We start from the raw sequence: 27,319 nt of genomic DNA on the forward strand, positions 1-27,319 counted from the left end.
CACGGGTCAATCTCAAGCTGTCACGTGGGATAGATAGAGAAAGTCAAATGGGCAAACGACACCCCTAAATCCGGGTATCAACAATAATAAATCAAATTTGCCGGTTTTTAAATCTCCAGAATGGAACGACATCCAGCTATCTCATACAAACATGTACACGGGGAACAACATTAATTCCAGTTGATTTTACGTTTTAAAAACTTTAAAAAAAAATTTAATTTTTTTAGTTTTTTTAATTTTTTTAATTTTAAATTAATATTTTTTTTATATTTTCATATCATTTTAATATACTAATATCAAAAATAATTTTAAAAAAATAAAAAAAATTATTTTAAAATATTTCTAAATCAAAAACATTTGAAAAGTAAAACATATTTGCCTACAGTAAAAGGGACATCAAGAAACACAAAATAAATGCCCCCAGTTCTGATCACGAGTGATAAAGAGAACCGTGCTAAACAAAAGAATCTTAAACAAAACTCAAGAAATTTCCATCCACTGCTATAAACAAAGCCCCTTTGGGTTCCTGCCGTCAGTCAGCGGTACAGTCTGTGCCAGAAGTATACAACAATAATCTTACTCTCAGTTATAGAGGAAGCATACATGATTTAACAGCCTAACCAACAAAAGAAACATCTTTGGGACATGATGAATGTCCAATCAAACCCAGTCAGCAGATATTTAAATGGGTTCTCAGATAACTTCCATCTGCACACTGCCATTAAAACACAGACCTCCATGCATTCAGCGAAATCAGACCTTTCAAACTTTTAGAGCAGCTTTGTGGACCATAGTTTCTTTGTGTATTTGGTGGCAACTCTTCTCAACAAGATCAAGCAACTTCTCCAAGTTCATTGCCCACGAGTTGAGAATGTCATTGCTATCCTTTGCTACTTGGAAACACACTATTCCCAATGGCCTGTCAATCTTTGCCACCAGAGCTTTGGAAACAACCATATCAGATAGATGCTTCTCAGCTTCCTAAATTGGAGAAAAGGATGGATTAAATGCAAAAGAACTGGAACAATATACATACTTAACATCTCATTAAACATGGTTGATGACCTTTTTTGCTCAGGTACTGGTTTAACTTTTATTTCTTATGATTTCAGCATAAGAAACGAAAAAATAGCTATCATTGTTGGTCTATACGAGCTACCAGCTTCAAAGGGGCATCAATAAGATTCTTTACATGGTTCAAGAGAATGCAATGCCCTGATTTATCGTTTTTTCAAGCCCGCGTCACCGAAGAAGATAGATGGTTGTCTGCCAAATTTTGCAAGTCACCAAGAACCTAGATTTCACAAAATGTGTGTGGACAGATCTTATTCCCCTCAAAGCCAACCTGACCCTTAGCCTAGTTGTCTTTAACTGACAATAAAAATAAAATATGAAAAGCATACAGAAAGGGAAAGAAAGTGTAATACAAAGTAAAAGAATATTTATGGATAGGCAGGGAGGTTGCATGGGAATGTCAACTGCAAAGCAGAGCTCATGATTGCTAATAAGCTTACACCCTGGTATGTTTGAAACAAGATTCAAGGAGAATGCCTATCAAGAGGATTACAAAAGTCATTCTTCAATGCCAAGATCCAGTGCCATTATCAAACTTCCACTCAACTCAGAAGTTCAAGTTATTACGTGAACACAAAGATCATTTAACTATTAACCATCCAGATCATTAGAAACTTAATTGGGCTTCCAACATGGATTAAACACAAATGCATTAGCCACTGCAATGTCATCAAATTAAGTTACAAATAATGGGATTTCTAAGATTCCAACTCCTAAACATTAGGTCAAAGTGGCTCTAATACTATTAACCGACCACTCTACTCAAAAACTTAAGTTATCAGGTAACAGTCACAGATAGGCTTTTTATACCTTCAACAACCATATTACCAATTAATCTAAAAATTGACCACTTTAGATCTGAACACCAGACCTTTAAATATTACCTGTGAATCTGTTCAACAATTGAACACAACATCTAAATTCAGATAAAAACACCAGAAGTTACAATTAGGATGGAACGGTATAGTTTGAGTATTATGTTGACAAAATAATTTCTGAAGCAAATTACTTATATTTTAACCACCATTATAGAATATTAGAATAAATAGTTAAACAGAAGCATCATGCAACCATGAAGCCTTTATTAATTTAACCAAGGCCTGATAAAATTCAAATCTTTGAAACAAACACATTCACACAAATCTGCTCAAGTTCACATAATGAAGAACAAAGATCGGCATAATTACACCATGGACACAAATGCAAAAACAAAGATTAATGTGAGCAAACAAAGCATGTGCACAACACAGCCACAGAGAGAGAGAGAACCTGGATGCTGAGACACAATAACTCTGCTACTCTCTTCACAGTAATCTTCGAGTAATACTTTGAAACAACAATGATATTCTGAAAAGAAAACACGTTGCAAATGAATGAACAACCAAACTCAACAGTAGATTGAAAGAAAAAAGCATAACTGTTATGCAAATATGACAATTGAAAGTAGATTACATGTTCAATTATTCTTTGCCTCAAATCCTCTGCTGCTTTGTCACCCAAAGATCCCCCAAGTAAGTTCTTCTCACTTTCAAACTCATCCATGAATTCATTCCAAAGAGATGTCCACTGGATGACTTCCATCGTCACCAACTGCTTCAACAACAACCTATGGAATAGCATCCAATGAAAAGACACACCAAATGACAAGACTGGTAAATTAAATGACCAGCAACATGCAGGAACTGACTAAAGCAACACGTACTTGAATTTTGGAATTTCAGAAAGATTCTTATCCTCCAAGGTGGAATTCAGAAGGCTTGACTGCATTGGATCGTGAGGTGAAAGTACCAAGTACCAACAGATTTTCCTCAAGACCTACGTGTTGTAAAATATCAAGGCCGTCCAATAGAATCCATAGAAGTCTCAACAGACCAAAAACTAGGAAAAAAAAAGTTCTTACCGGAATCCATTGGGCAGGGTTTTCCTTTACAGAAGGAATCTCATATATTGCCTTGTAGCAACGGCAAATTTCCAGATAATCATTGTCGTGTGAGTAGTACCTAGAACATGAGTGGAAAGCACAAAGAAAAAAGTCATTGCATAGAGTTCTTACTCAAAATCTACTTAGCAAACAAAAAATCAAGTTATGGAGTTTGAATAATAATTGGTAGGGACATGTTGGATGCTTTGGATTTTTCACTAACTTTTAAATCAAAGGAATTTCAATCAAAAAGATCTCTTCAGTGAAAATTTATCACCAAGTAAACTTGGCCTTGTAGAAGAAGTATGTATGGCAATCACGTCACAGAGATATTCAGAAAAGATACTGCAAAGAAAGACCCTTTTTGCAGGGGGTTTTTTACTGTATTTGAAGGAAATTCCAGGTTGTTGTTCAAAAGAAAAGGAGACCATTCTTACAGCAGAATGTACAAACATGAAATCTCAACAGATATTTATCAGACTATAGAAATCCACAATTGCATGGTCATATCAGTTTGCCATCAAAAATCACAAAATATAAAATAGTATCAGCAATGTATTTGAAGTTCCAGTTTGCCTGCTTTCGATGTTAGGAACTTTGATTTTCCTTCAACATGTTATTTTAAATTGAAAAAAAAAAGTTGGAAGAAAAGGAAACTTTCCAGCATAAGCAGCAGAACATTCTGAGCAAGCATATTCAAACCTTTTATTAGAAATCATATTTGACAACTTATTACTTGGTTAAATCAAGCATATTAATTTGCTAGAGTTTGGAACTGAATGTGATCGTTAAAGAACAAATGACAACCAGGCTTAAATCCATCGCCAAACCAGATTGCTAACTATGAGAAGCAAAATATAATGCAAGATCACAGCGCTATTCAAATGTTCTCACTGCATGACTTAAAATCTTGGAAAGCAATACAGGGGCTTGCCAACTCAAATGCATGGTTGAAAATAAATCAACTCCCAGGATATATAGAATTGGGCATGGATTTGTATGCATATTAAGTTAGGCTAACATATTTATCTGCATTACCGCTCCAGATTAAAGAATAAAAATAATCTCAAAAGAGGAAGGCCTTTTCCTTTTGCTCCAAACAAGAAGCCATTGTATATCCACATGAAAAACATGTAATCTTGTGTGTTACCCTACCAACAGTCACTTGAACACATTGTATCTAAAAGCAACTCCAATTTACTTTTAATAAAGCTAACAATTACAATCCAAAGACCAAATCAAAGGCCTTGTACAGACCAAATACAGACTTCAGAACAAGTAAAAAACATCTGTTTCCAGCATCCCATGGGGCATGCAAGTACATAAATAGAATTTATAAAGATCCTGAGGACCGTTTCTGTAATTTCTTTGCATTAGAAGTAAATTTTGCTAAACCAAGAAGAAACACGGCCAAATAAGCTCAGCAAAATTCAAAGATGCACTTTAAAAAGATACAAAGGTTGTGCAACCAAGGAGATCATGAAACTATTGAACATCACATAAAACAAAGAAACTAAAGAAACTCAGTAAAATTATTCAAAAGAAAATTAAAGCAAGAACATGACATAAACAATATATGGAAATTACATACCGTATCATCAATTCATAGTAGATCCGCTTTAACTCCAACAGTGATGGTATATCAGCAGGAGCCTCTTCCACAACATTATCACCTTCCTTTGGTTTCTTCTTCGACTTAGAAGTATCAGCATCAAAAACCCTTGTACTAATCTTCCTTGAGAGAATTTGTGCACGAACATAATCCTGGCGGTCAAGGCATAGACGAACCTGCCCCAACAAAATTGTTGCACATTCAAATTAAAACCCTAGAAACAACCCAAATAAGGGCCTTGAACTTAACAAACCAGAGCTAAAAAGACCAATACTCGTCCATGGTCTACAGCAGTCAGACCCCCAGTTAAGGCACCTTAGATACAATCATATCCTTCACCATTAATTGCATATAGTTACAATTCTAGCCTCTTAGCCATCCGATTTCTTTGTTTGATCTCAAAGACATTAATTAACATAAAAGAACAAATACCAAATAGAAAAAAAAGCGCAAACAAAAGAAAGAGATGTACTTGCTCAAGAATAAACGCAATTTTCTCAGTTTTTGCCATAGCACCAAAAGTTTCCACCTGCAACTCAAAAAAATCAAAATGCATCAATCTTCTTACAGGAAAACAAACAGCTCTATAAATTAAGAATACAAGCACCAAAATCTTACCGCAACTTCTTGCATCAGATCTGCAGCTTCAGCTGTAAGCCCTTGTTCTTCCTTGATCTTACCTAGTTTTCTAATCAACCTTGCTCTCTCAATTTCAACATATATCTACACACCATATAAACAAACAAGCTTACCAAAACAACACCCACAAAATTCACAGAAACAAGCGTGTTTACACCCACATTACAAAATCAAATCCAAATAGATATATACATAAAAGGAGCGTGAAAATCAATCAAACCTTGCCAGCAGACACACTGTTAAGTGTTTTAATAAGTTCTACACGAGTGTCAAGATCCGGCGTCTCGTCAATGTACTGCATTGCTTGCTGGACCATTGCAGTTACAGCCTACACCAAAAAAAATAATTCAAAATCCACCAAACAAATCATAGCATACAAAACACATAATTTAGTTGAGTTTATTTACAAATTAATTAAAAATAATGTTACCTGTTTGAGTTGACCACGTTTTTTAGAGAGAAGGACAATTTGGTCATTTAGAGATTTCCAATCTTTAGCTTCGAAGCAGAGTTGGAGAATTTCGGTAACGGCTTTCTTAGTGCCGGCGACGTCTCCGGCAAGCCTCATCTGCTTTTCGACATTCTGCAGTTGTTCTATCGCCGCTTCCAAATTCGCTTTTCCCTCCTGATTGATTTTTTGTTCATAAATTAAAACAAAAACACAAAATCGAAGCGAAATCGAAAGAAAAAATTATTCAAATACGTTGATTTTAGATCTGATAGAGATTCTTACCATCTTGAGTCGGAGAAAGTTCTGCTCAGCTCAGTACCTTACTAACCCTAATGGAGGAGGTGTTTTGGTTGAGAGAAAGAGTGAAGACTGAAAAATGCTGGGTTATTTTATGCCATTTCATTAGATTATTCTTTAGTCCCTGTTGTTTTAGCAATATAAATATCTAATCCTTTCTGTTTGAGAAACCAATGTGAAATCCCTATAGTCGTATATCCATTTATAAATTATAACTGAGTCCTCCTATCTATGTCAGCTCCCATTTATAAATTTTTAAATTTTTTTTTAATAAAATTCCCTTATTATTTAGTCAAATTTTCTAACCTTATCTGAGTCCTATGCTTCGTTATTCAGCTGCAACTTGTTGATTATATCAGTAGATGCAACATTAAAACACATGAATTATTATAAATCATTATCAATAATTGCATCATAAAAGATATTGCAACGAACCCAATCTTCACGTACTCTTGGCAGAGGCGGAATCTTGTGGAAGTGGGTTGGCTAAAATGAGAAAGACCACGAGGGAGGAGGAGAGGACGGGCTGGTGGCGAATTTAGTGATGGCCGGTAGGAGAGGTTGAGAATTAACCGGAAAAATTTATAGTTTTTGAGTCGCATGTTTCAATGATGAAACTGAAAAGAATGATAGTGCAAACCCTACTTTGAATAATATCTGAAAAGATTTCCAGAACTGGATAGTCGCTTTCCAGACCAGAAAGATTTCCAGTTTCTACTCATGTGATAGATTTCCACGATGACTAATATCTTTATCATGTCCTCAACGATGAGTATATATTTCTTTTTAATTCTAAATAATAACATCTGGAATACGGTCAGCTTAAAGCTATCTATCCCCTTCTTATTTAGAGATAATATTCACTATCCTTCCATCATCCACCAAGACCTAACGAAGTAATAAGCCTTCGTTTTATTAACTTGCTAACTTGTTACAAATAGCTTTCTCAGGTGTACACAGTTCATGCATGTCAGATATATTAAAAGGTGCAGTTCAGGAATATTTAGTTATTTAAATGCTATGGCACGTTGTCCTGATAGAAAAAGAAGAGAGAATTTTACCCCTGTTTGTTGGTAAAAAAAACTTGTTCGAGTAAGTAATGGATTTGAAGACTCACAAGTCACAATGACTGTTCTTCTTCTTGGCAATTCTGATCAGAACTCCAATACATGCATGAAAACGTACGTAGAAAAGAAGCTAAGAACCATGCTCAGCAATATGGGAAATGGTTACACTGCCATCTTAATGATGGAAATCATCCAAACCCAGCTCCCAACTGAAAATCCTCATCTATATCTAAAATGGGGTTCCCCGATAACTTCCCAGGGTATATGCGCTATTATCAAAGAAATCACGAACAACGTGCTATATGCATCTAAATCTTGTAAATCTGGCTATAAAAAAACTACGTCCTATTTGCAAGAATCTCAAACAAATTCCCAAACTCCTCCCTTTTTTCTACCATGTTTCGAGACAAGTGTGTTTCATCAATGACTCAACTTGAGATTCCTGATGCAAAGAGAACTCCACATATATTGTCTGTTAAATAATATTTATATAATTTTATTTATTAAGAGTAGAATAATATTTTTAGTTTAACCTATATATACTTTTTTTTATTTAAATTAACACTAACACTCATAATAAACAAATTATTGTGAATTCAAGTCTTTTTTATGTTTGATCTTAATTATTTTAAACACTACTGTTAGTTTCAATAGCTATCAGCCTCAACAACATCACGACACTGGGATATCTTTAAGAGGTCATTATCATTCTCTAGATTGTCTTGTACTTTTGTTCGACTCTATCCCTCTGAATCATCTATTTTTTCTTCCTGAGCTATATACGCATGGGCGTCTCTTCCTGTACATAAGCCTGGAAATTATATCTTGAAGATTTTGTCTTGGTGCAGAATACTTCAAGAAAATTCCCGAAGCACCCTCGGTCATAGACATTTTGCATATTGTCTGCTCTACGACGACATTTTTCATATGTAGTCTGAAAAAAATGTTAAAGAGTTAGAAACCGGGCCATTGAAATGTTGGAAATAAAACACAAAAGTATTTGGATGAACCTCTCATGCTTTATTGATTAATTTACCCTCACATCAACACACTTATTATTCTCAATGTATTGGCTCTTATATTTATAGGGAGATTAGACTTCTAACTATCCTAATATAACTAGGAATCTAATTATCTAATTAAATAAAACTAGTTTAACACAAATTCTTTTCGACAAAGAATTCCTACTTACACTAAGATTTTTATCTAATCATGAAAAGCATATAGAGAGGAAACACTACACAGAACCAATATTGCCAAAAAAAAAAATGTTTCTCATTCTCTGAGGAAAAATATTTAACTTCAACAAAAATTAGTACTCAAGCATAAGAAGAGAATGGTTTCTAAAAAAATAACCTGGTTTCTGCCAATAAGATACAGATGGAAGCAGGTGAGACCTCCAGCAAACCAGAAGAAAATGAAGGAATAAACCATTAATATCACAGAGGCAAGTGATTCCTTCATCGTTTTCCAGAGAGTTCCATAATCATCCATAACAAATTTTATGTTCAAAGCTGACATTGCAAATATAAAGATGCAGAGAAGAGCTGATGAAGAAACAAGCAGAAAGAAGTAGCGATAGTTGCGCTGTAAAACCATAAAAATACTTGGCTTAATTATGACAGAATCCAATTTTTCACCAATACATGCAAAAGTTGAAAACACATTGTCCTTGATTGCAAGAAATCTTTGAGGAATTCAAATTCCTCCATGTAGTCAAATGATTTTTTCTAAGTTCATGTTCATTTCATTGTCCTCACTGTTTGCCAATGCACTAAGCTGGCAGTGGAATGTTGGATGTATAATCACATTGGCCAAATCCATTCAATCAATTTATCTAAAACTTCTCAAACTACAACTCAGAACGATGACATCCCTCAATCAGCAACTCTTAAAATGGACCATTATCCTTGTTGAACAAATGCTAGGGAACTCTTGATACTAGAGTTGCAATTTTGGTTTGAACAATAAATATATCAGAACAACAGGAATTTGTTAGCAAATCTAGGCCAAAGGAAATCATGGAAAGACTGCATCACCCAGTAGAAAATTCCAAAAAAGATTATAAAATAGAAATTTTTTTGAAATATATCTTTTTAAATGTTTTAGATGGATTCTCAATTTGAACCATGCATTCAATTCAATAAAATTTTGAGCAACCTGGACTACATACCAGTCCAATGCATTGGCCCAGCCAATGACAATGGTGATCGAATCGCTCCACGCAATTATCACATACAGAGCAATGTAAGCAACGTGGTGGACGATATATCTGGCATGTATCGCAATACTTCACTGTTACAGAAAAACCATTAACAAACACTTCTTTTGTGCGAGGTAACGGTGGAATTGGTGTGTGTCTCCCACTAGCATCAACTGGGACTGAAGAGTTATAACAAATCTCTTCCTCTAGTGGATGTGAATTGCGAGGAACAATGCCTGGGTCACGGGTTGAAGTGAGAAACAGGAGCACCAATACCTACCATGAGTTCATGACTACCTACGGTTATAATTGAACGGTTGTCAGATATAAACTACGGGAAAACAAAACATTGACCATGATAAAGGCCAAATATGAGAGATACGGGCCAGGTAAAAACATCATGGGTAAAAGAAAAGCGTAATTGATAACAAAATAAAAGATTTTTTAAGGAATATTGGGATGGTGAGACAATTAGGCAAGCAAATGGAAACATTCTGACATCATTATAAACAAATATTCATCATATTTCCCATATCGCTGCCTTCACTATGTAAATCAAACATCAAGGCTGTAACAGCAGTTAACAGAGTAGAGAAAGAATCAGCAGGACTCACATAGATGGTAAATAGAATTGTTACGGCTAGAATGACATAAACAACATTGTATGTTAGAAATTCATGGAGGACGTTCCTTGCAACATTTGTACAGAAAATAACAATGGGAACCACGATGAGCAGTAAGGTAATAACCAGGAACCTGGCATCTAGACCAAACATTAGCCTCCCTTTGATGAAGAACATCTGTATGATGAACTCAATAATTAAAAGAAGAAAAATTCAGGAAAGTATGAAGAAAGAACTTATCAATTTATATACTTAAATAAATACAATCAATATACATGTGTGTGTGTGTGTTTCCTTTTTTATTTATAGCAGAACTGCTAGCATTTTAGCTCAAAATCCATTCAGAATATTAGGCCGTGACATCCCCTTTCTTTCCCATATCAAGATTGCTTATCACTTTTCAATACCATATCCTATAGTGAAGATTTTTCTCTCACTAATCGAAGGTAACAACATCCAGTCATTAATAATGTCCATATACCAATCGATTAGGTCTTAGGCTCCACACTTCCAAACTCCATCTTGCAGTCGAACAAGGTCGGGGGCCTAATTCCCTTATGTGTGGAGTGGAGGGCCATATACCTCGAGATTTAAGGTTCAAGATATGTCCACTTCCACCGTAGGTGGTCGAGGTTTAGACTGGTTACTCAGTTATAAGAGATAAAATCTAAAAACAAGAACCAACAATATTGAACAATATTTGAAGAAAACCAAAAATGAAATTCTATAAAATGATGCTCAATACAATACAATACAAAAAACAATAAAATTATTAATTCATTGAAAAAAGCATAGAAACTTCAGTCCAACAAAACCCTGCCAATCTAAATCATACAAAAAAAACCATATAAACAAAAACCCATATCATAATTTCAACTATACAGACATGAATTAAGGCATTAGCAAGGAAGAGGAAGTTATGAAGCTTACATTGCGTCCCTTCCAAACTTGGTAAACACGCTTAGCTATTTAGGAGGCAACTAGATACTTTTAGTAAGAAGGGGCAAAGCACAAATAAATAGAGAAGAAGAAGAATATTTAAAACTTGTCGCTGGAAGAATATTTGAAACTTGTTGCTAGAGGTAACTGGATACTTCTAAACGAGGTTTCTAGTTTGGATTGCAAGTTTGTCGGATTAGCTCAAATTGATCCATAACAACATGGTCATTTAGGAGGTAGCTAAATACTTTTAGTAAGAAGGGGCAAAGTACAAATAAATAGAGAAAAAGAAGAATATTTGAAACTTGTTGCTGCAAGAATATTTGAAACTTGTTGCTGGAGGGAGCTAGATACTTCCAAACGAGGTTTATGGTTTGGATTGCAAGTTTGTCGGATTAGCTCAAATTGATCCATAACAACATGGTCATTTAGGAGGTAGCTAGATACTTTTAGTAATAAGGGGCAAAGTAGAAAGAATTAGAGAAGAAGAAGAATATTTGAAACTTGTTGTTGAAAAATATTTGAAACTTGTTGCTAGAGGTAGCTAGATACTTTCAAAAAAGGTTTATGGTTTGGATTTCAAGTTTGCCGGATTAGCTCAAATTGATCCATAACAACATGGTCATTTAGGAGGTAGCTAGATACTTTTAGTAAGAAGGGGTAAAGCAAAAAGAAATAAAGAAGAAGAATAATATTTGAAACTTGTTGATGGAATAATATTTGAAACTTGTTGCTGGAGGTAGCTAGATTCTTCCAAACAAGGTTTATGGTTTGGATTGCAAGTTTGTCGAATTAGCTCAAATTGATCCATAACAACATGATCATTTAGGAGGTAGCTAGATACTTTTAGTAAGAAGGGGTAAAGCATAAAGAAATAGAGAAGAAGAATAATATTTGAAACTTGTTGATGGAATAATATTTGAAACTTGTAGCTGGAGGTAGCTAGATTCTTCCAAACAAGGTTTATGGTTTGGATTGCAAGTTTGTCGGATTAGCTCAAATTGATCCATAACAACATGATCATTTAGGAGGTAGCTAGATACTTTTAATAAGAAGGGGCAAAGCAGAAAGAAATAGAGAAGAAGAAGAATATTTGAAACTTGTTGCTAGAGATAGCTAGATACTTCCAAACGAGGTTTATGGTTTGAATTACAAGTTTGTCGGATTAGTTCAAATTGATCCATAACAATATGATCTTAGTGTATATAAAAAGGGGTTCCAACTATATCGTATTGAAAAAAATTTATTGACAACAACCTAGGTTTTGATTGAGTCGCATTTGAACCAACTAGGTTGACATGGTCACATAAGATCAATCCCTACCGATTCAATTTGAAACCTGACCTGAAACAAAATAAAAATGGCAACTCTCTTTTAATATGTGTTTTGATTACTTTTAATTTTTATTAAATAAGTAACAAAGAACAAAAAAATAGATTTGTTTTGTAAAAATAAAAAAAATATTAATAAGAAAAGGATGAATTATAATAGTATATTATTTTATTTTATTTTAATAGAATTTAAATTATTATTTTTCTTACAAAAAAAAACTAATTCCCATATAATTAAATAAAATAATAAGAACTCTACGTGACACAAGATAAGATATTTTAAAAAAATTTCCCAGCTTCCCAATATAATTTTTAGTTAACATTGACAATCATTTTTAATATTTATTTATACATTTAATTCTTAATTTATTTTATTAAATATATACATCAAATTTAAATTTTACAATAAAAAATACTCTCATATAATTAAATAACAATAAGAGCTCTAATAGATATATCTTAATGTTTTTTTTTCTCCGCTTCTCAATTTAATTTTTAGTTATTATTCACAATTATTTTAAAAATTTATTTATACATCTTGATTGTTTTATAAATACACGTATCAAATTCAAATTTCACAATAGTTGTCTCCAATACAAGATTCTTGTCATAAGTTTCTCCAATGCAAATAGAAGAGGGTTGGGGTTTTCAGGGTTTATGCGTGATAATCATGGACGGCTATGATTTGTGTACTGGAACAATCCAGACGCTGCTGGCTGGAGGTCAATTACTTGGGCTGGGCGCCCATTTCGGGTTGAATATTATGGGCTCCTTTTATTTTTTATTTGTTGAAGCCCATATGTATAGGCGTTCAGTTGTTAACGTTCAAAGAGAGCGGTAGTCATACATATTTAATATTAAGAAATTGTTTATTTACTGTGAAGTTTTTTTTTAAAGTAATTTTTATGAAAAATAAATTAATTTTTTATGTATCATAAAAAATAAGTTGGAAAATACTTTTCAGTATTTGACTATATCATGAAAAATAAGCTGAAAAATAACTCATTGATGTTTTATTTTTTTTCAAGTTTATTAAAAATTAAAAACCAATTAATCTGGCATATAATTGAAATATGATGAGATTAAAAAAATTATAATTTCATAATTATTTTAAATAAAAAAATACAATAAAAAAAATAGAGATTGAATCTTATAGATAACAATTTCAATTAAGAAAATGATAAGAGAAAAGTAAGTAAAAATCAAAAGAATAAAGACCAAAATTGGTATAAAAATAAAATTAAATAAAATTATAAGGGATGAAATTGAAAAAAAAGATTCAAAACAAAATATATAACAATCAAAATATTAATGACCAAATTTGAGATAATCAACATATAACAAGATATTTATAATTTTTCACGGTTTTTAGAAAGTATTTTCCGTCCAAAATAAAAGAAAAACACTTTTCTGGAAACTAAATCAAATTTTTTTTGATTGAAAAATGTTTTTTGTTGATTGGTAAACAAATATAGAAGATAATTTCTAGAAAATTAACTTTCATGAAATAAGAGGTTAATTTTGATCTCAAGAGGTTATTCTCTTAGTAGTTTAAATTTTTAAAAAAACTTTAATAGTTATAAAAAATAAATAATTATTAAATTAAATTTGATGTTTGACTCATGAGGAACAAGTCAACTCACATTTTTTATGAATAATAAAAATAATATTATTTTTTTAATATCAAGAAATTAATATGATTGGATGACAGATTTGATTGGATTAATTTCTTAACTAATTTAATGTTAAAATTGATTAGGTTAGGTTAAGAATCATCAAGTTTTAATGTCAACGCACAAAGTTTAATAACTATATAAAACTAATTTATCAGTCCCACTCATTTTAGAAATTAGTCTTATTCCTTGTATTGATTGTTAATTATATAGTTCTCTAACAAATAAAGATCTCTTTTAATTCACCTAATATCTTACGACCATTCCTTCTATTATTTTCAACACAGACCAGATAAGGATTTTGTTTTCTATTCTAGAATATTATTTATATTTTATATTTATTTATTTATTTAAGTATTGGAGGGTTCTTTATTGTAATAATAGACTTGTTCTTCTGATTCCATCGGTTTTAATGCTTTGAAATATTCTAGATAGATTTATTATTCTACTGCAGCCTCACCATTGAATTGACTTTAATTACTCTTTCTCAAACAACTGTTTCTCGCACTTCCTAAGTTGATTTTCACCTAATTCTCCCATGATGAGCTAAGAGTGAACTGTCGATAAGTTTAGGCTTAAGCATATGGGACGTGCAAATAGTGTTTTTATTGTAGGAAATATTCACAGGGGCGATTTCTAGAATTCTGGAAAGTGACTTGATGTAGAACTTGGTTTCAATCTAGTAATGCATTGAAGATTCATCCTTTCAAGGCCCCAGATGATCAGGAAGGCACTACATACCCTCAGCAAGTGCATGTTCATCCATATATATCCAGCCAAGGAAAAAAGAAAATAGAATGCATCCATGGCTCACCTTCCAGTTTATAATTACCATTGTCGATCAGAAACTAAACAAACAGATGAGTTGAAATACATACACAGCCATGGCAGCTTCATAGTTCACGGCTTCTGATCTCTTACTGCTAAATGTCTGTATTACATTGTGAAAAGTCTTCAACAGTCTCTCTGATCATATCATGAGATCATAATTCTTTTGCCACTCATCAAATATTTCTGTACGTTATGGTTCTGCTTTCTTACTTAATATTATCATCCATTTGGTTACAAAGAAAATCGGAAAATGTCAGGAATTTATATGGGAGTACGTTGTTCAAACCAGTGAATTAAGAGTCCTCCAGAGGTACAAAAAAATAGAAAAGAAAATGGCACTTGGATTTCATAACCAAGGTATTACAAGCATAGCAGATACATCTGTATATCATGCTACAAGTCAGCTAACTTTAAGCCTTGATATAACCTAATTAACAAAAGATCAATTTCCATACACGGAACCCCCCCTAGTGTAACATGTATTGCAAGTTGCACTCTAAATAACCACAGAGTAATTAATATAGTGCAGTATTTGCCCCACCTATATATTAAAATGTATCTGCTAGGCACTAGCTAGCTACAGAGCTATATTAATTATTAAGCTCAAAATAATATATAGAAGTATAAGTACAAGAATAGGCTAAACTCTTACAGTTGCTCAACCAAAATTTTCCATTTTAGTTATGGATTGGAGGCTTCTTACTTGCTGGGGTGTAGTCCATCCCAGCTAGTTCATCCACATCATGTAACCCATTTTCTTTTGATGGAAACAGATTATTATGGTCCTTCTTCTCTACTTCATGATTGTTAACCTCTCGCAAAGTCCTTGCTGCTGGAAATACAAGAGAAAAGGAAACCAATTAAGGAATACTTTACAATATCAGAACTTCACAACTTTTAAAGAACATCAGACATAGAAATATACCTCTAGCACAGGTGGAAACAAAGCAAAGCAGGAAAAAAGCTACGAGAAGAAGATGATTGCGTGAAATCTTTGCCATCTTAGGACTTCTTTCTGGTTTAGGTGTCAATCTGTGTAGCCTCTTCAAACTGATGATCTCTTATATAGAGGTAGACTAGTACTTTGATGCCAACATGCTTGGACAATGTTGCAACCGACGGTGACCTAAATTTTTGTAGTAATTCTACGTGAGCAAATGCGGTCTTGTAAGTGTCAAAATCGATGTCTCACTGCTGTTTCTTGCTAGCATAGACAAGAGCCTTCTGTTGAAGGCAAGAAATGCATCAGTTCAGGCCTGAGGGGCTCACTTTTAAGTATAATCGGTATTAGGTAGGTGCATTTCATCTTTTCACTTCGTGTTTGTTTTACTTTGTACTAACTCACTTAACGTCGCTTTAAATTATTATTTTTAATTTAAAACTTTGTTTGATTTTCCGCCACTAAGCTAGTGACTTCATGTAAATCAATATCTAGATGCTCGTGTCCTTTTCTCACAAGAGGTCGAATTTTTCATCCAATTGCTGGTAAAATCTATCTGATAAGGCTACTTTTTCGACCATATATAGTCTTGATATATGAGGCCTGGCTTCAAATACTTTTTGTTCGTAATTAAGATGGATGGATGGATAAATAAATCAATAAAAGGATATTGGTTTGCTGGAGAAAAGGGGTGATTCTGAACAACGATATACTTGTTCTAGCTATGGAGGCCTAGGGCCCCGAGACTCTGCTACTGCCCTAGACTTTCTTTTATTTATTTATTCAAGATACTAAGAAATTTCGCAAACCGGTGCCCAAGGCTGCTAGTGATTCCTTGATGTAGCTGAAAAGCATGATTAGATAGCCAACCCCATAGAATTTAATTGTCTAATATATTATCCAAGCTTCATGCTATCAAATTCATTGTAATAAGAGGAGCACAGGAACTTTGTGCTCACTTTTTGTTGATTATTAATAGTGCAAATCATCCAAACCCTCATGACAATAATCGCACTTTTCTTATTTCTCTTCTTGTATTATTCATTTGTTGTCAAGCTTATAATAGAGAGGCAGCAAATCATAGCGCAGTGGTGGATTGAATTTATTACGCTCAAGGGATAAGGGAACAGCTTCAAGCATGTCAGATTTCTGGGCCCTCGTTCTGCTATACCTAAAAGCAAACTCTCTGACGTTGCATCACCAATCACAAGGACAGTTCCCCTCAGGCGGCAAAAGAAATCTGTGCATACAAGCTAGCTAACATGACAGAAGTTAAAAAATGCCTAGAGAACATGTATATCTTGTGCTTACTACCTTAATTTACTTTTGTTCACATGATTAACTCACTGGAGATTTCTTCTTGAACTAATTAATCATGCAGGAAACAAAGCATTGATTAATGGAGGGAGAAAAACCGACATTGATGGAGGCTCCGATGTTTTTCGGATGAGCTGATAAGCAATGTTTTGTACAAAAAAATCACGTGGACAATCTGCTTAATGGACCCTCCTTGCCCTCACTATGAGCATACACTAAACATGACTAATCTTGCAAATTAGGAGCACTTAAGACATTGACGTTAACACAGGTTAATTATAAGAAAATAATACGGCTAAATTACAATGAGTCGTATCAAAACTTAGAACTCAGTTTTAGTTGATGTATAAGCTATTTACCATGGAAAAAGGTGCGAATTTCGTTCTTGCCGACAGATTCTTGTCACATACAGAGTATTGTAGAATTCAGCTTGGCATTTTTGCCTGTGATTTAAATTGTGTTAATTTATTCCATGGTCTTCATTTTGTACCAGAACGTTATTTTTTTTTATTTTTTTTGTAAAAGAATAATTCTTTTTTTATGTTTTGAACTGTTTTGATTTATTGATCTTAAAAATAATTTTAAAAAAATAAAAAAATATCATTTTAATATAATTTTTTTTAAAATAATTATAATTACACTTTCAATATGTAATTTTCTTTCCCAGAAAATTTTGACAGCAACACTGAGATGGCAGCTTTTTAGTAAAGATCTCATGTGCTTTGATCGGACGAACTATAAATGGAGAGGATCATCTTAATTTTCAAACAAATATTTGGTTGAAGAATCGCCCTTAAAAAATCCAAAGCTTTATTTGACTAGCTATTCAAAATAAAGGACTCAGCACTAAGAATTTCTTGCTTCTTCGTCGTTTAGTTATTGAGAACACTGACCACCTTTTCATTCATTATGATTTTACCTAGAATATTTGGAAGAGAATTCTATCTTAGTGGAGAATTAATGGATGTTCTAGGTGTTTAGATGACATATTATAACTGAAAAGTTTTTATTGTTCTGCACGAGTTAAAATATATAGCTAATCCAAATTAATGTTGTCTTCTAAAAAAGTACTGTAGATCTTGATTCTTGTTTTATTTTGATTTTTTTATTATTTTTTATACTTGATAAAATCCTATAATTATCTGTTTGTATATTTAATATCTGATTTTCTAATTGAGATGCAGATAACATTAAGTTATTTGTTTTATATGTTTTTTTTATATCTCAATATAATTTTTTTTCTCTTTTTTATGGCTACCATCTAAATAATCATGTTTTTAATAAAATAAAATAAAAATCATTTCCCAACAATATTCAGAGAGTACCATGTCAAAAGAGTGGGAACAGTGGATGGATGGTAGTGGGTGAAAACTCCTCGAGCGAGTCGGAGTTAAAATTTAGGAATGGCCCCGGTGGCGGACTTACACTTGGCGACCATACGGGTGCGGGCCCCCGCAAGGTAACAACCTCGTTAAGGTAAATCTCCACCAAATGTCACGGAGCTTCGCCACTGCTAGTAGCAGCAGGGGATTTGAGGGCCCTTGAATACTGAGTTCTAATGATCTAAAATTTGTATTTCACTGTCAGTTGGGGGCCCTTCAATTCTCCTCAGAGACCTAACAATTAGAACCATCCAATCCACACAAGTGATTTTGGCCCACTAAAAAGATGAGAACTGCAGACGTTGGGCTTTTTCATCACTCTATAGGATACGCTTGTCACTTCATCGACAAAGAAAGCAAGCAAGAGTGCCTTTACACAATTAACTCCGTCATAATACTGTCACTTGCCACTTGCTAGAGCTGAGAGAGATGGAGTTTGAGTTAAGAGGAGATGACGCTTTTTAAAATATTTTTTATTTATTAATTTATTTTTAGTATTAATATATCAAATTAATCTAAAAATTTAAAAATAATTTAAAACTAAAAAAATAATTTTAAAAACAAAATTACACTTGAACCATGCAACGACAAACATCACCCTTCAAATATTACCTCTAGACCTTCTCACTTGATTATTACAACGTTGGGTAATTACTTCATATTAAACCATGTGAATTAACAAGAGGTAATTGAATCATTGTCTTCGTGAACATTAGAATAACTTTGTTAAAATCAAAATTATTGAGAAACGATATCGAAGTTTAATGGAATAAAAACATGAATTGAAAGTAAATAATGTTCTTACACTTATAATATGGTTGTTTGTATCTAAATTTTCCTTCAATTTGTTGACTTAGTGACCATTAATGACAACAATTTCTGTTCACAAATCATGCTTCAATCAAAAAGCTGGTCTGTCATCGAGACAATATAATTGACAATGGGGGCTGCATGTAACCCAAAACCATGACCAACCTCAGGATATGGAGACTAGATGGGAAGCTTGTGACCACTCTCCCGTAGCTGTTGAGGGCCATGCCCCATTCTCCCGATTGAACTCCCGCGTCGTCGAGTCGTAGGGAAGACGACCTTAAGCAGACTGGCCGGCATGATTAGACGCTAATCACCCCTAATCAGCCTTGAAAGTGAGCCTATGAGAGGGCGACTGGTACTAATATGTCATGGTCTGGCACAAGTCGGGGTGTTGGAGCCCATGGTCCATCACGTGCCATTCACGATGAGCTGGGAAAGAGCAATGGTGATTAGCATGAGATAGGAATATCAGGTGTCGATTGCTTTGCTTTTTGGACTCATTTGGGCCCTTCGTGGTTTTTGGACTTAAGGAAAGGGTGCGAGAAGCAGTCACAATAATGTTGGCTCCTGCTGGGTTGTAGTTTTAGGTCCATGTCAAGATTTCTGGCATTTTACTAGTTATTATTTTCTGGCGCTGCTCGGACAATTTGAGAGGTACAACAAGGGTGCAAGATCACATGCCTGTGTTGCTCATTTACACTCCATTGATGTGGACGAAGTTAGGATGGCCTAGCAAACCATGGCCAGGGACTTTCTTTTGTTTTCTTTCTCACTTACATTGAAATCTCCTCGTGTCAAAGTTGGTGATTAGTATCCGTTGTTAACGAGGAGTTAATTGAAGGGTGTCCTTGGCATTGCAGCTACAATATTGTTTGTCTAAAATTTGAATTTGTTTTTATTTAAAATTATTTTTTAGTATTTTTGGATCGTCTTGATATACTGATATCATAAATAAATTTTTTTATATAATAAAAAAATATTATTCTGATGCATTTCTAAACAAAAAACACTTTAAAACACAACATCCACCACATTCTCAAACAAGCATGAAAATACCTTTCGTACTCCAAATCAAAATTCATCCACATTAACATAAGGATTGTTTCACATGTTACAGAGTATAAAATTCAATGAATGTTTGATTACTTAGGTTAAAATGAGAACTTAATATTTAAAAATTAGCAGAGCTAATAAATAAATATATAAGAAGAATGGATAATTTGTTTTACGTTAATGGAACTTGGCTTAAACAAGCAGCCCTGTCCTTAAATCATGGGCCTTGACTTAAGCCAAGCGGACAACCTTGTCCACTAAGTTGTTTGGGCCTTGTCCCAACAACAAACCGCTATGTTATTTAGGTCTCGATCCATCCCCTAATTATTCTAGGATTGAATCCCAATCCTATGTAAATTCTCAGGAAGCCCAACATTGAAAGACACAATAATGCGGTGTTGACCTCTGAGAGGTTATTGTTGTGTCACTCAATTGTCCGTTTCAAAAGCAATCACAACCTATAAGTTTTTTCACAGTTTAACTCCTGAACAAATCATATCATTGGTCTGCGTCTTGGTAAGAAGAATATTCTTCTATTCGCTTACCATAACCCATGTGATCAAATCATTTTATCAGTTGTGTATATAGTATTTTTGTTCTTATTGATTAGGGAAAACGATATACAACGACAACATAATGACTTTCTCCTTTGAGGATGCATGTAAGCTACCATACTCTCCATCAAGTAAAACACATGATTTTTAACGGTTAATGGGTATAAATAACCCAAGACATACTCATATAGGATCATTAGAGAATATATCATACAACCCACAACCATCATAATATACATCACCTACACCCTTCATTCTTGTTTTGTTTACTATACCATATTTCTCTTTTACAATTGTTAACTTAAGCATTAGAGGATCTTCTATCTTGATAGAAGACTTGTTTTGCATAACAATAAAGGATAACAAAGCCTAGACACCTTATCCTAAAGGCAACCATGGAAAACCTAAAACCAATTTGAAGTTTTTATGACTTTATTAATGATGTTGACTATGGGACCTTGAATAAAAGCTAGTTCATTTCTATTTTACACATCATCCAAAAGTTCTTTCCATAATTGATGAGTGCTTATTGATATTGTTGTAGCTACACAACAACAACTTCGCATTCTTCCACCCTGTTTACAGGTGATACAACATCTAACTTTATTGTATGAACTATTGAGTGCACATAACCAACCCTAGTTTTTGAAGGAATAGGGCAGGACGACATACAAACAAGTAGAAACGAGAATACTCATACTCCAACCCTATTGAATGCTCCATATATGAACTCCAAAGATTAAATAGTAGAACCTCAACAAATCCCAACCATAAAAGTGATTTTCACTTTAGATCTCTCTTCAAGTTTCACTCATATGCCCTTTACAAAAAAAAAAAAAAAAACCATGATGCAAGATGAAATCAATAATGATACAAGTTTTTGGAAAGGAATATTACCCTTATCAAATGAAAGATTTTCTACTTTATTATCGAGTGCTGCACTCATATCTCTTCAATGATTGCAAGTCTATCAAGATCAACTTAGACAAATATGATAAACTTACAGAACAAAAACAAATATATATATATATATATATATAAAAAGAGAGAGAGAGAGAGAGAGTACAGATCAAAATAAAGTTTGTAACATAAAATAACAATGATATGTGTAAAGTTTTTCTAACAACATTCTAGGGATTTGCTTGAGTATGGCGTCATAATCTGAGGCTTGACTCCATCCTTGATTTTGGCAATTTCTATGCAAAACTCACTTCCCGCTTAAGCATAAGTATACCAGGTAAAAAAGGCACAACTAGGCTCTTCGTCATCACACGAAAAAAAAAAAAACAAGACCATTGGAGCATATCTATAAAGGTTTAACAAGAAAATGTTTAATGTGAAAAGTCTACTCGAATCTATTACCATGAAAGCCTTGATTAGTAGAGTTTACAACTATTCTTTATAGAAACGATCGTATACTCTTCTTGACTAAAGTCTTCTTAAAGTGAAACATGCAATGAAAAACCATATTCGAGTACAAAAAAGTAAGCATGACAAGATAAGAACACCTTTGTTTCTAATTTAAAAAAAAAAAGAGCTCAACCTCTCAAGAGCCATCGATCAACTTTAAGGTATCTAAAAGGAACATATAAGGATCCATTTATGTTTGACTAACATTTCTAAGCTCATGATTATACTTCCAACCACCACTCACATTAAGGTATTAACTGCCATTAAGAAAAAATAATTTATGCAATACCCACCTATAATGAGCGATACAAACACATGGAAACCTAATAAAACTTTTTCTTTCTTACCATGAAAATGGGCATAACATCGAGGATAAGTATGCCATAAAAAAGAGAGAGAAAAACTTATTGATAAGAGTTGCCTCTAATAATTTGTTAAGAAAATGCAACCCCTAAAAAAAGGTCACAACATCCATTATTCATTGTCCGAGATTAGATAATCTTCAAAGATTGTATTGAGATAAATCTTGTGAACTTTTTAATGAAGATATATTTTTTCTCTATATGTTTTTCTCCAAGGTATTATTAATCTCCATATCTTCAAATGAAATCTTTATATAAAATCTCCATGTCTCACACAAAATATCCATATAAAATATCCATATCTTCGATGAAGTCTCCATTTTTCCAAACAATGAGCTCTCAAACATTCTTCCTGGAAATTTCTCTATTTATCCTCTATTATCATTGTCACATTTCTTATTATAACAACACTTTCACTGTCACAAAGCATTCTCAATATTATGCCCTATAACTTGACAAAAAAAAGTTCATGAGCCTTTTAAATTGTATATAATTTCAAAAACTCTAAGCAATTGATGGACTAACACACAAGAAAATAATGGACAACTTGTTATCTATTAATGAGACTTGGCTTCAGTGGATAACCTTGTCTTTAAGATATAAGCCTTAGCCCAAGCCAAGTAGACAACCTTGTCCGCTAAACTATTTATGCCTTGGCTCAATAACAAATTGCTATATTATTTAGGTTTTGAACCAACCCTTTAACTATTTTAGAATCGATTTCTAGTCCCACATAAATTTTTATAAATTCTAGTATTGACACACCCAATAATATAATGTTATAACCTCTCAGAGGTCAATGCAACACCACCCAATTACCCATTTTAAAAAGATTCGTAGCTTATAAGATTTTTCATAGGTCAAATCATATACAAATCACTTGATTGATTCGTGTCTTGGTTAGAGGAATACTATTCTATTCTCTTAACATAACCTACATGATCAAATCATTTTATTAGTGGTGTACATGGTCTTTAGATTCTAATTGGTTAGGAGAAACAATATATAATGGCAACACAATAATTTTTTTCAATGAGAATATAGGTAAGCTACTCTACTCTTCTTCTTGTAAAAAATGTGATCTCAATAGCCAAAAGGTATAAATGCACCAAGACATTTAAAACGAAGGATCGAGAGAGAACATATTAAACAACACATTACCATCATAACATTCACCCTCCAACACTCTTTGTTTTTGTTCTCTTTACTATATCATATTTACCTCTTACAATTTACTAACTTAAGCACTAAAGGATCCTTTATTTACCTCATGAAGGTCAATGCAGTGCCATTTCAAGAAGTAATTATATCATATAAAATGTTTCATAGGTTAACTTATGTACAAATCACTTAGTTGGTCTTCGTCTTGGTTAGAAGAATACTTTTCTATTCGCCTGAAAAAACCCACATGATCAAATCATTTTATTAGTTGTGTATATGGTCTTTTGATTCTAATTGGTTAAGAAAAATGGTATACAATGGCAATACAATAACTTTCTCCAACGAGAATATATGTAAGCTACCCTCCTCCTCGCAAGAAAGCTAATCTACAATTTGTTGAGTAAAATAAGTGATCCTGGTGTAAATACACCAGGCCACTTATACAAGGGATTATAAGAGAACATATCACGCAACACACGTTACACCTTCCCACACTCTTTGTTCTTGTATTTTTTTTACTATACTTTATTTACCTCCTATGATTTACTAACTGAAGTGCTAGAGGTCTGCTATCATGATAGGGGACTTGTTTTGTAGAGAAATCCAGAACAAAAAAATATAAACACCTCATCATAGAAATAATTGTGCAAAATCCAAATTCAATTTAAAGTTTTTACGATCTTTAAAATTTTTATAATACTGATTAGTACTTAAAAGTGTATTTTTATTAAGACTTTATATCATCATATTGCACTAAAGTATCATTAAATTCCCTAACTAAAGCATGTTTTATAATAACAAGTCTGATAATATAATTTATGGTAAATACTTATTTTAAATACAGGTATATCTCACAATTCAAAGGATTGATTAATGTAATTAACTATTGAAAGTGAAGAGACAAAAAGAGGACTAGGCTAAGAGAAGAGATGCTGGTTCAATTCCAAATTGGAACACTATTTGGTTATTGGATCATAACTAGAGTTGTAGAACTCAGATTTAGGTCTACTTTATATGGATGGAAAGCTAAGACATAGACCTAAAACTTTCATGACAGTCCAAGACTCAATTCTGCCATTTTCAAGTTCAAATCTTAGCAACAACAAAGAAGTCAGAATCTATCCTGCAGCTCAGATATTGTTCAGTTTTCAGCTTAAGATGAGTTCTAGAAGTCCAAATGAGCTCTGGTTTTTTTTGTTGGAAAGCTAAGACAATTTCCCACAGCTTTCATGGAACAAAGGGCTCAAATTCTGATGTTAGCAATGATATTTTGACCAGCCAACAATATCAAAAATTAGCCAATAATATCAATAACCAGCAGCCAACAATGTCAAAAACCAGCCACCAAATCAATGGTTGGCCACCAACTATTTTCTTAGTCAACCAATCAATAGTTCTAAATCTTAGCCTATAAAAGGAGGCATTTATCATGTATTTAGTCATATTATTTTTCAGATCAAAATCATCTTCTTGTTTTCTCTCTTTGTAATGTTCAAGTTTTCTTTCATGCTGTCGCGGGGTGCGCGACGTCGTCTGACGATGGAGGAGGCTCTTTATCGTGCCTCCTGATGACTGGTGTTGTGTGTTGGGAAGGTTTTCAAATTTAATCATAAAATTATGATTAATGTTTAGGAGTCGCCACCTAGTATTATGGTCACTAGGAACCTATGGTCTGCGAGAGTCTGAGTAAGGGACTGGTTGTGCAAGGGGAAGACGCATCACCTCCAGTGCACCCTATCTAAGGTAAGCTGCATTGTTGTTTGATTTTTTTTCTAGGTCGAGTTTCTATTCGTTGGTCTTTTCTAAGGTTCAAGGCAGATCTCCCTTCATGAGGGAGTCTCTACCTTATCGGATTAAATCCTAACCATTCTAAAGTCTGAATTTTAGCATTGCATTTATTTACACCTTGTATCTTTAATACCCGAGGGTGTACTTTATCGTGTAATTTTACACCCCATAAATATTAAAGTCTACATCTGAATCATAAAAAAAGGATTGGAATTTTTTTTTACATGTTGGCCAAATCTTAATGGATAATCATAAACTGGTTACGATATCCATTTTTTATTTTTTTAAAAAACATGAAAAAGATGCAATTTTTGTTTTTATGAAGATATGCTTGAAAAATTTTAGGATTTGGACGTATGCAATAAAATATTTTTTTTTGAAAATGTTTTAAAATCTTTTTTTTTTTGAAATATTTCAGAGAAAATCGGGTATTTTAATACCGGATTTGTATTTTACAGTGTAAATATACACCTTGATATTATGCAAAATTGGTAGAAAAATATTTGAGAAAACCACAATTTTTTAAATGATTTTTTTTGAAAATTTTTGAATTTTTTTTAAAAGATATATTCCACTGCATGAATAGTAGACGTGAATTATAATTCACACCCACTGTTCATGCGTGAACAATAAGACGTGAATTATTCACGTCCACTGTTCACTCAGTGAACAGAGACGACGAAGAAGAAGAAGGGGAAAGGGAAGGGGAGAGAGGGCGGACAACCTGGCGCGAAGGTGGTCTGGCAGAGGATGATGGTGTGCTGCCAGTGGTTGCAGCGGTGGAGCTGGTAGCGGGTGGCAGAGCAGGATGAAAGAAGGAGAAGAAAATCTGCAGAGGGAGAGGGACCGGCGGTCATGATGGCTATTCTTCCACTGGTGTGGATTTGGGTTCGCAGGGAGGCTGCACTGCCGTCTGTTGGTGGAGGAAAAAGGTTTCTGCGAGGTCTTCAGGGGCTGAAGACGCGGTGGAGAGAGAAGGAAGAAGGAATGTCTTGCAGAGAAGAGAAAAACGTTCACGGTGGCTTATTACAGACGTAGTGGTGGCTGGCCGGTGGTCTTGGCAAAGTTTGGTGGTGCTAATTGCTCAAGGCAGAGCTGGAGGAAGAAATGGTGACGGTGCTGGTTTCCTGTGGTGGAGGAAGAAAGAAGAAGAAACAAAAGAAGAAAATCTGCAGCGGGGAGAGGGAGGAAGGCTGGTTTTTTGGCTTACTTTGGACCCGATTATCTCCTCTCTTAGGCCATCAAATCCACCTCTATTTATAGACGGTGGAAGAGGGCAATCTTGTCTACACTGGAGAAAAATTTCAGCCCCTAATTCAGATGGGAAGGATCCCAACCGTTGGCTCAAAGTAGGCATGGTGCACTGTCAAATTGTCAAATCTGCAGCTGCAGGCTGCCTGAATTGGCCTCTTTGGGGTGGTGCCACATCTGTTTATTTGCCAGTGAGCCGACGACGACCATACCCGGATATAGAGGGATGTCTGGTGACCAGTTTCTTGTAAGTTTTGGAAAATTTGGTGGACGTTAGCTACATTAAATGCAGCTGCAAAGTAGATAACTGGATCAACTGTTTCAAAGATTTAAAGAAGAAGATGAACAGTACCAAAGTTCTGATTTTGGCTAAAGTTCATTTCAGTCTTTCCTCTTTAAATTGCTTTCAATTGAACCTCTAATTGACCCTAAACTTTTTCAATTAAGCCCCTGATGAACTTCAATTGGAGCCCCAAAGTTACGCGCCTATTGCGATATGGTTTTTGGTCTCGGATTTCTTCAATTTAGCCCTTAATTGATCCCAAAACTTCAATTTCTTGCAATTTGGCCCCTAATTTCAATCAATTAACTTGGTAAAAATTAAATTTGGTCTTTTAAAATTTCAAT

The 27,319-nt window shown here is 33.8% G+C and overlaps 2 protein-coding genes and 1 long non-coding RNA gene across 5 annotated transcripts; all 3 read right to left on the reverse strand.

Moving 5' to 3' along the window:
• Positions 1 to 469: 469 nt before the first annotated feature.
• On the reverse strand, positions 470 to 6,364 carry LOC133694367 (26S proteasome non-ATPase regulatory subunit 12 homolog A-like). The gene is made up of 11 exons (XM_062115865.1): positions 5,980 to 6,364; positions 5,677 to 5,871; positions 5,467 to 5,574; positions 5,226 to 5,330; positions 5,080 to 5,136; positions 4,587 to 4,783; positions 2,975 to 3,074; positions 2,777 to 2,889; positions 2,527 to 2,680; positions 2,344 to 2,421; positions 470 to 981 (listed from the first exon to the last, which is right to left on the reverse strand). Exons 1-11 carry the CDS (start codon positions 5,980 to 5,982, stop codon positions 763 to 765), a joined length of 1,329 nt encoding a protein of 442 aa, XP_061971849.1. The 5' UTR covers positions 5,983 to 6,364; the 3' UTR covers positions 470 to 762.
• A 1,282-nt stretch (positions 6,365 to 7,646) lies between these two features.
• On the reverse strand, positions 7,647 to 11,082 carry LOC133694368 (protein S-acyltransferase 8-like). 3 transcript variants are annotated; one of them, XM_062115869.1, is made up of 5 exons: positions 10,818 to 11,082; positions 10,014 to 10,064; positions 9,235 to 9,540; positions 8,418 to 8,648; positions 7,647 to 7,995 (listed from the first exon to the last, which is right to left on the reverse strand). In XM_062115869.1, the coding sequence occupies exons 2-5, from the start codon at positions 10,062 to 10,064 to the stop codon at positions 7,837 to 7,839; spliced, it is 747 nt and encodes a 248-aa protein (XP_061971853.1). In that variant the 5' UTR covers positions 10,818 to 11,082; the 3' UTR covers positions 7,647 to 7,836. The 3 variants fall into 3 exon arrangements, with proteins under 3 accessions (XP_061971853.1, XP_061971850.1, XP_061971854.1); XM_062115866.1 differs by having other exon boundaries at positions 9,879 to 10,064; positions 10,818 to 11,081; XM_062115870.1 differs by lacking the exon at positions 10,818 to 11,082 and adding an exon at positions 9,879 to 9,904 and having other exon boundaries at positions 10,021 to 10,042.
• Positions 11,083 to 14,982: 3,900 nt separating this feature from the next.
• LOC133693379 (uncharacterized) lies at positions 14,983 to 15,795 on the reverse strand. The gene is made up of 2 exons (XR_009842117.1): positions 15,587 to 15,795; positions 14,983 to 15,493 (listed from the first exon to the last, which is right to left on the reverse strand). It is a non-coding gene; the product is annotated as an uncharacterized LOC133693379 (long non-coding RNA).
• Between the last annotated feature and the right edge of the window lie 11,524 nt (positions 15,796 to 27,319).

Source organism: Populus nigra, chromosome 5 (genome assembly GCF_951802175.1).
Source record: "Populus nigra chromosome 5, ddPopNigr1.1, whole genome shotgun sequence".
Taxonomy (NCBI): Eukaryota; Viridiplantae; Streptophyta; class Magnoliopsida; order Malpighiales; family Salicaceae; genus Populus; species Populus nigra.

Bases quoted from the DNA above. Each gene is read 5' to 3' on its own strand.
- LOC133694367 (XM_062115865.1), bottom strand. The intron at 4,784-5,079 runs GTACATCTCTTT...TTGTTGGGGCAG, and splicing joins TTGCGTTTATTCTTGAGCAA to GTTCGTCTATGCCTTGACCG. The intron at 3,075-4,586 runs GTATGTAATTTC...CTCATGTTCTAG, and splicing joins TACTATGAATTGATGATACG to GTACTACTCACACGACAATG.
- LOC133694368 (XM_062115866.1), bottom strand. From the start codon at position 10,064: ATGTTCTTCATCAAAGGGAGGCTAATGTTTGGTCTAGATGCCAGGTTC. The intron at 9,541-9,878 runs GTGAGTCCTGCT...AACTCATGGTAG, and splicing joins CAATTCTATTTACCATCTAT to GTATTGGTGCTCCTGTTTCT. The intron at 8,649-9,234 runs GTATGTAGTCCA...ATGGTTTTACAG, and splicing joins TGGGCCAATGCATTGGACTG to CGCAACTATCGCTACTTCTT.